The following is an 8,530-nucleotide window of genomic DNA, read 5'->3' as shown; positions in this document are numbered from 1 at the left end:
TGGCTGCCTTTTATTCTGCTTTCTGTCAAGATTTTTCTGCACTGCTTTAGTACTTTTGAGCTCGGGCTCTGAGGAGGCCAATCCATGACTGTTGGTATTCCGGTGTTTGTGTTTCTATCCCAGTGTGCTTTTATTAAATTTCTTGTTGGTATTACGTGGTGGATCAAAATCCTTTTCTGTGTCTGTAATTTCATCAATTTTGACAAGATCCCCAATACCTTTAGCTGATATGCAACCCCAAACCACGACAGAGTCTCAATCATGTTTTACAGATGGCTGTAGACGCTCACCACTGACCTCCTCTGTACACATTGATAACGATTTGAACCAAAAATGTCAAATTTGGATTCTTCACTCCTTTAGACCTGTTGCCACTGATTTTTATTTCAGTTCTTGTGTAATTTGGCACACCTCAGTCTTTTCTGCCTGTTTCCCTACTTTAAGAATGGCTTCTTGGCAGCCACCCTTCCAGAGACCATTTCTGAAGATGCTTCAGTGAACAGTAGATGGATGACTTTCAGATTCTGCTCACCTGCTGTCCATAGTTTTTAATGCCTGATCCTTGTTCTTTTTCGCTCCACTTGTTTCATCTGTTTTATTTTTAAGGAAACACTTCATACTACACCGAGATATCTCACATTTTCAGCTAATATCTCTGGTAGTCACCTTGTTTGTGCGACAATATTATATTATAGGTCAAATTGGGTCATTTGTGTCTCTTTTCATAAGTTCAGCTTAAGAAATTGGAATAAATTATGTGCCTTTTGTGACAGCCTGCTGGTAACAAAGTGACTAAAGATACAATTTTAACTTTTTATTTTATATACTTAATCATTCATGGTCAGCAGTAGGTGGTTTAAGAAACAAAAAGGCATTCTTCTGAAAATGAGTGATGAAGGCAGGCTTCAGGTAGCCTGACGAGCTGGGGTGGCTGTAACTCAGGAGGACGAGCAAGTCATCTACTAATTGGAAGGTTGGTGGTATGAGTCCTGGGCTGCTCCACTGTATGTGCCAAATATCTTTTGGCAACATAGTAACCCAAAATTGCTCTCCAATACATTCATCAGGGTATGAATGTGTGAATGTTAGATAGTAAGCAATTATGCATAGAAAAAAAGTGCTTGTATGAATGGCAAGTTGTATATAGCGCTTTGAGTGCTCAGGTAGACAGAATAGAAAAGAACAATCCAATTAACATTTACAAGTTTAAAAAGACAAAAACTCATTTCAAACAATCATGTGCTTATTACTATGTCAGATTGGAACCTGTTGTTGTTTTCCCAAATGGCCATAGGAGGGCAGCACTGATCTAACACATTTTAAACACTACTGATATACTGTAATTGGGCACCCGATTTATGTCCAAACAGAGGTTCATTATTTTTCAGTAAGGGTAATGTCACTAAAAGTAACATTTAGCAACAAATCTATCTTTAACGTGCTCTCATGACCGCACCATCAGTATCTATCCACGCTGCACCCAAACAAGACTATGTGAGCAGTGCTGCTGTCCTGGAAAAGGGTCAGCGGTTAACAATAGAGTCACGAGTTATTTGGCTAGAGGCCGCTCAGCTCCTGCGAGATCAGACTGCATTCCTTCTCCAACCTAAGTACTTGGTCATATGGGGTCACTTGGGGGTCATTTGATTATTTGGGTTTCCTCCTGTATGCTGTAGGTCTTTACCTTTTTGTATAAAACATCTTGAGGTGACTGTTGTTGTGATTTGGCACTATATAAATAAACCTGAATTGAATTAAATTTTAAAAGGGAAGGAGAAATAATTGCGGTGGAAGAGAAAATACTAATAAAATGTCATATTTAACTGAAAGTCAAAGTTCAAAAGTGGAAGTACTTTGAAATGCTGGTCAATCAAATTGTGTTTTTAAAAAATTGCACTTATGTATATCACTCACTCTGCAATTCCCTGCTTGACCCATGGTAGTAAACATTACTCTGACCGGGGGGTCCTTTCTTAATCGACTTAATCAGTGAACAATAACTGCATTAATGAATGCAGACTCATGCTCGGCTCTTTCTAATGAGAGGAACGAGGATTGTGAGAATGTTTGAGCTTAAGTTGAGCGTGAAAAGGATTGTCTGGTGGTATTTTTCTTGGCTGCCTCGTCTGGTCAGATCAAAGATCAGCTTTGGGCGTATGAACTCGAGCTCACTGCTCTGGCTGTGGTCTAGACCTTGTGATTTGGCCACAGCACCAAATGCCCTCACCAACTTTGTGACAAACCCACGTTAAGAGTTCGGCTGGAGGCTAAGCATCATCTTTCACTCGGCTTTCGTGTTTGATCTTCTTTTCTCTCCTTCTTAGGTGTCAGGATGTTTTCCTTTAACCCTTGTATGGTGTTCGGGTCTGTGAGACCCGTTTTCAGTTTTTCTCAAAAGAAAAATTAAACAATTAATTATTTTTTCAACCTGAAATTCATTGGCTTTGGCTTATTTTCTGTGAAGAACATGAATCCGAACTAATTTTCAATGACCTCATACTGTACCTCCCCCCACGCATTTACATTACATACAAGGTGTTGAAAGTGCAGGTCCTGTGTTCCCACACTCTGTCTTCCTCCTTTCTGGTGCTGCTGATAGTGTTTTCTTCCCCTCCTGCTCCGCACAAAGTTGCAACATTGTTGAAAATTCAACTATCAACACCGTCTGCTCTTACATTCCCACACATTTTACCCTCTTTCTTGAGGGATCCAAATTTTCTCATCCCCTGTCCCACCTGCAAATTAGGGGCATAATACTATAAATAAGACTTTGCCAGTGTGGTTCTTTATCACAACTGATCAAGATGGCAAAAGATTATCTGCTGCGAGGGCCATCCAATTGATTTTGGAAGAGAGAGTGGCTTCGGATGATGATGTTGACAAAGAGGTTTCAGAATATTTCACATTTCTGAAAATTTAGAGTCTGACAGTGACTTTGAAGAAGAGGATGAGGTTGAGCACCATTTAGTAACAAAACGAAGACGAGCACCCCATCTGCAGCCAGCTCCAGGACCAGAACAAGCCCACCAGACAGCAAGTGAAGAAATATGGATGTCAATAACTGGTGAAATTGAATGGTCTTCTTGCCCAAGAAATGAGCCACCCTGCAGAGCTGTTACTGTGATAAGCCAGGGCCAACACGGCTGGCAGTTACTCATGTGCAGGACATCAAGTCTTCATTTGAGCTTTTCATCCCAGATTACATCCAGAAAATTATTCTGGATTGCAGTAATCTAGAAGGAAGGTGTGTTTTTGGAGAGAGGTGGAAGGAGATGGACCAAATTGATCTGCAGGCCTACTTTGGGGTTCTTATCCTTGCAGGAGTTTTCAGGTCCAAAGGGGAATCCACAGAATCCTGTGGGATGCAGAAACCGGCAACAACCTTTCCGTGCATCAATGTCTCTGGAAAACTTCCACAAAATTTCCAGGATTATCCGTTTTGATAGCCGAGACGATAGACCAGCTCGACGGCAGAGAGACAAGCTAGCTGCCATCAGGACAGTGTGGGATAAGTGTGTGCACCACCTACCCCTGTTTTACAACCCTGGGCCTAATGTCACCATTGATGAGCAGCTGATCCCATTTAGTTGTGAAACATATTGCTTCACGTGTAAATGTGTTGTCTTTCCACTCACTCCACTTGATTATAACTGATTTATGTTTTTATAACATTTTATAAAAAAAATAAAAAATAAAAAAAACGAGAAGCACATTAATTCATAAATGTGATCTAACAAAGGTAAAGGGAAAAAATTAACCATGTTTACTGTTCATATGGCTTGTAATTGGGATGAAGTAAACATCTGTTGAGTAATTTAACATAAAATTGTTTGATAGTGTTAATTTGGAAAGCCAAAACTCTAGCGGGTCCACCAGACCCATGAACACTGGCTGAGTAACAAAAATATGAACACCACACAAGGGTTAATCATTGTCAGGCTTCAGTGTGAGCTCTTCCCAGGTCTTGGCGTGTCAGCGTTGTATAAGAATAATGTGACAGTTCAATGATCCATGTAGAGTAATTTTCGTATTGCTTATGTCTGTTCATAATAAGCTTATACTGTAGGGTTAAGCAGCTGAGCTATTCTGCGCATTAAAGTTGCATCAAAGAGCCTGAACGTTGTGAGCACTGAGGCAGAGATACATGATCAGTTTGTTTGAATGCAACATGGTGCAAAAGCTGCCATCAGGGGCAAAGAAAGGATCCGTTTAATTCTGGTGCTAACCCACGTCACTTCTGAAAATTTGAGGCAGTAAATCTCGACAAAGGCTTCGTGCTTGCAGAAGATCTTCTAAGTTATGAAGGTATAAAATAATTCCCATCTCAACTAAGAAATTTATTTCATTCCAACTATGTACGTGGGATTTAATGTATTCTCTTCTATCAGTTAATATTTATTCAGCAAAAAAACCCCAACTTTAATCTGTAGTTTCCTGAATGAAGATGGTTACAGGGTACAACTGTTCCCGATTCACTTCTGGTTGAATCAGGAATGCTGCAGGAATGTTCATGAGCCTCTCTTCACATGAGACTCCCTGGATCTTTTAATTGGAGCCTATTATGTCCTTTTTCAGCTCCACATTTTTTATTTTTTTTTAACTCTACAACAGTAGATTAGTATGATTCACAGTTTTAAAAAGTCCCTATTGGCACATGCAAAATCAGAAGCTTAAAAAAAGCTCATACTCTATGGATTTTTATTAAAAATACAAAAAAAGTAAAATAAAATGTTAAAATAATAATTAAAATATGATTAAAGGTGAAAGACTGTAAGTCTTGTTTATCTTTTAAAGAAAAATATTATTCCAACTTCTCACTATGACCCACAGCTGGAGAAACAGTTTTCTCTCTTTCTTTTGATTGGCTGCCCCTCATACACTCAAAAAACAGATTCAGGTCCTCCTTTCAAAGAACACATGCAAATTATGTTAGTTGTTCACAAATGCAATTAAAAAATACCAAATTAATTTGATTTTCTTTGTGTAAACCTAAAATTATTCAAAACCAGCAGAGGCTGATTCTGAACACAAAATGAATGAGTTTGTTGGGGCACTGGGGGTAGGAGGAGTACATTTTTGCACTTAAGTATTTGTAAAGTCAAAGAAATAAATTCAAGCCCCTCTTTAAGCTTAAACATTATTTTTAATCTCATTCAACGCAAATGTAGCACTCCAGCGTTACTGCAATTATTATTCGTGTGGTGAACCTAAATTATTTTCTCTCAAAGCAGTCTTTGTCACAAGAACACAAAGTTATTGAGTTACACAACGGTCCGCCTTCTTTGAAAATTTTGCGCTCTTTCAGGATCACCTAAATGAATGCAGCTGCTCTTCGCCTCTCTGTACTTTTTGGATAAAACTACACCTTCAGGTAAGGTAACATATTATTTTTTCATATATCCAATTGTGTATTTCTTTATCAGCTAAATCTATGGCAATGCTATTTATCATAGAAGCTTGTAACAGTTGTTTTTTGAACTTTTGGTGGTGCTACCATTCTCTTCTCTGCTTGAATACTATTTTTTTTTGACAATATAGCCAGGTCTTTTCAAAAGTGCCTTGTTTTAGAGGAGAAATTGTGTAGCTGCCAACTTTTAAGTCGGAGCGTGTGCTAGCTTATTAGCAGCTAGCCATTGTGCTCAATGAAAGATGATGTCCTATAGCTAACTTCTTTCTTACTGTTTTCTTTTTATAATCTAAAAATATGGTATTCTGTGTTTATTATTATATGCCATTTTCTAGTAGAAAGTATCGTTTTGAGATGTCTTTAAAAGCACTACATAGTTTACTGAGGGTGCTACCAAAAGCGAACCATGTGGCCGGAAGAGTAACTGCAGGCAGCACAATGCGCACTCCCATGACGTTCAAACCTATTTATTATTATAAAAGATTTCGGCTACGTCCACACTTACACAGGTATTTTTGAAAACGGAGATTTTCCGTTTTCGTTTTAAAAAATAATCCCGTCCACAGGTAAACGCAAAAATGAAGGAAAACGCTGCTAGGAACATGCCAAAGCAACAGGTGGCGATATATTCCTAAACTCAGCTAAAAACAGTTTAGGTCTTGACAAACTTCACTGATGGTTCAAATGTTTAGCAACTTTCAGTGTGTTAATTCAGCAGTCTGTATTTAAACTTCTAGTTTACTATATTTATGTATGTTTTATTTCCAGGTGAATGCAGAGTTCCTGCAGATCACTACAAAACCCCTGCAGGCGAAGTTCTTGGCTCAGCTGGACAATTTAACAGACAAGCTGATGCAAATTTTTCAGGGGAGCAAAGGAGCAAAGGGCCAAAAGATCAAGGATATCATGGCGATCAGTAGTTTGGTTGGTACTAATGATAAACCCATCAATTAAATGCAATCAATCAATTCCATTTTTTTCACCCTTTTTTTCCCACCCTTGCATTAGTATGATGACATCGACATAAAGAGGGAGCATACTCTTAAAAGCCTGGTGATCTACTTTAATGAAGATCCAGACCTACTGTTCAAGGAGTATCTGGTACGCTTATCACACTTTCTTTTCTAGATTCAATTTGAGTTAGGTTCATCGCACACAAAATCCTCATATATTCAAAAGAGACAATATAATTGTGAAATATGTATTATTCTTAATAGTCATTGTTGAAACTTGCACTGGAGAGCACTTTTTAAGGGGACGGTTTCAGCAAAAATTCAATTGTTCATTCTTTTGGTGCTGCCATGTAGGTATCTACTGCCTCTATAAACACAGTAAATGTGGACAAAACATTCATCCATTTTCTGTCAGTGTTTCAATTCAGTTTATTTATATAGCGGTATATCACAACAACAGTCATCTCAAGGCACTTCAGAAAGTAAACACTCCAATGGAGTTCAGTTTATTATGCCAATTAGTAAAAAGTCTTCATTATAAGGAACACAGCAGATTGCATCAAGACACTAACTAGTGTCACTGCCATTACAGCAATCTCCTGGTTTCAGGAATAATGTGCATAAAACAAGCTGTTTCAAAAGGTTCCCAATTGTGATGGAATAAGGGAAATTGACCCAGCCCACACACACACACACACACTGATAGACACTGGAGGAGCTGCTGCTCTATATCAAGCCCCTCCCAAAGGGAGGTACATAATACCTGAACCCAAACTATTGATAGGAAACAGATTGACGGGTTTTATTTATGTTTGGAGTGTTTATAGAGGCGGTAGAGACCTATGTTTCAGCACAAAATGATACAAAAGCTGAGTTTTGCATAATATGTCCCCTTCCAAGTGACAGAGCCCTTAAACCTGAAACAACCTGTTTTTCAGACCTCCTCCACTGAGGATGAACGGTTGAGGTCCACTGCAGCAACTGTCATGGGTATTTACACCATCAGAAGAGAAGGGATTCAGGAGCCAGAGGATGTTGGAGTTGTCACTGAAGGTACTACAGTTATGAACAACCTCGGTAGTGTCATCATGGCATTCATCGTCCTCTTTGGACTGATTTATGCACTTGATCTGAGCTATCCAAATGACCACAAGTACACGTTTGAGTTCTGTCAGAAGATTTTGATGAATCTGGATGGACAAAGGCTCAGTACAAAGATGCAGCAAATGAAAATGAAGATGTTTGCTTAGGCAAACAAGACCCAGCACAAAAGTTGATTTTGGCCTTTTTATATCTTTTGTTCAAACTGTGACCTTTTTTTCTTTCTTTTTTTTGGCCAAATGGAAGTTGTCTATTTTTGTCTGCTGTTCTGTTGTGAGTGATGTGACCTTTAATCTGTACTACTATAGATGGATGAAAGGACTGGGGATTTAGCTCAGAAAAAGTTTCATGGTTGTAACCACCATTTTCTTTTTGATTGCTTTTGGGATTTGCAAAGGTAATAGAAAAATGTTGACAAGTTTTGTGTCTTCCAGTGTTTTAAAGTTGGTCTTCCCGTTCTTATAAGCTTGTAAATGTTTACATGTAATTGGTTTTGGAGAAGTATAGTTGAAAGATTTTTTTTTATTAAAATACCTCCCCCCTTGGTAACAGAAAAATGTTCTTCATGGAAACACACACACACACACACACACACACATATATATATATATATATATATATATATATATATGTGTATATGTGTGTATATACATATATATATATATATATGTGTGTGTGTATTTATGTATTGTTCAAGGTTCAAGGTTCTTTATTTGTCACATGCATAGTTATACAAGTATAACATACAGTGAAATGTAGCCTATATAAATATATACAATGATTCTGAAGTGAAATCTGATTTTACAGATTCCAGTTTGTTTTCAGTATTGCCTAGTATTACAGAGGTGTGTGCTATTCAGATTTGACATTCATTACAAATGTACGTCAGCACTTTTTTGTGAGCACTTTGATTTTTGTTAAGGTTGATTTGACCATGTGACATGTATGTTTATTTACAAAATATTCTGTTTCTGCTTTTAATTCAAGTGAATAAACCTGAGTTGTAAAAACAAATTCATTTTGTCATTATTTTAATAATTAAATTAGTTTTCTGGTAATGAAAATTATG

General features: G+C 37.8%; 1 protein-coding gene across 1 annotated transcript; it reads left to right on the top strand.

Annotated features, from left to right (window-relative positions):
- Positions 1-4,892: 4,892 nt before the first annotated feature.
- Positions 4,893-8,018, top strand: LOC145423610 (uncharacterized). Its single transcript, XM_080296305.1, has 4 exons — positions 4,893-6,024; positions 6,176-6,331; positions 6,416-6,508; positions 7,299-8,018. The coding sequence occupies exons 1-4, from the start codon at positions 5,986-5,988 to the stop codon at positions 7,608-7,610; spliced, it is 600 nt and encodes a 199-aa protein (XP_080152431.1). The 5' UTR covers positions 4,893-5,985; the 3' UTR covers positions 7,611-8,018.
- Positions 8,019-8,530: the final 512 nt, after the last annotated feature.

The sequence above is a fragment of the Astatotilapia calliptera genome, chromosome 22 (assembly GCF_964374335.1).
Source record: "Astatotilapia calliptera chromosome 22, fAstCal68.1, whole genome shotgun sequence".
NCBI classification, from domain to species: domain Eukaryota; kingdom Metazoa; phylum Chordata; class Actinopteri; order Cichliformes; family Cichlidae; genus Astatotilapia; species Astatotilapia calliptera.
The sequence above is the reverse complement of the archived record's forward strand: the minus strand, read 5'-3'. Positions and strand labels throughout refer to the sequence as shown.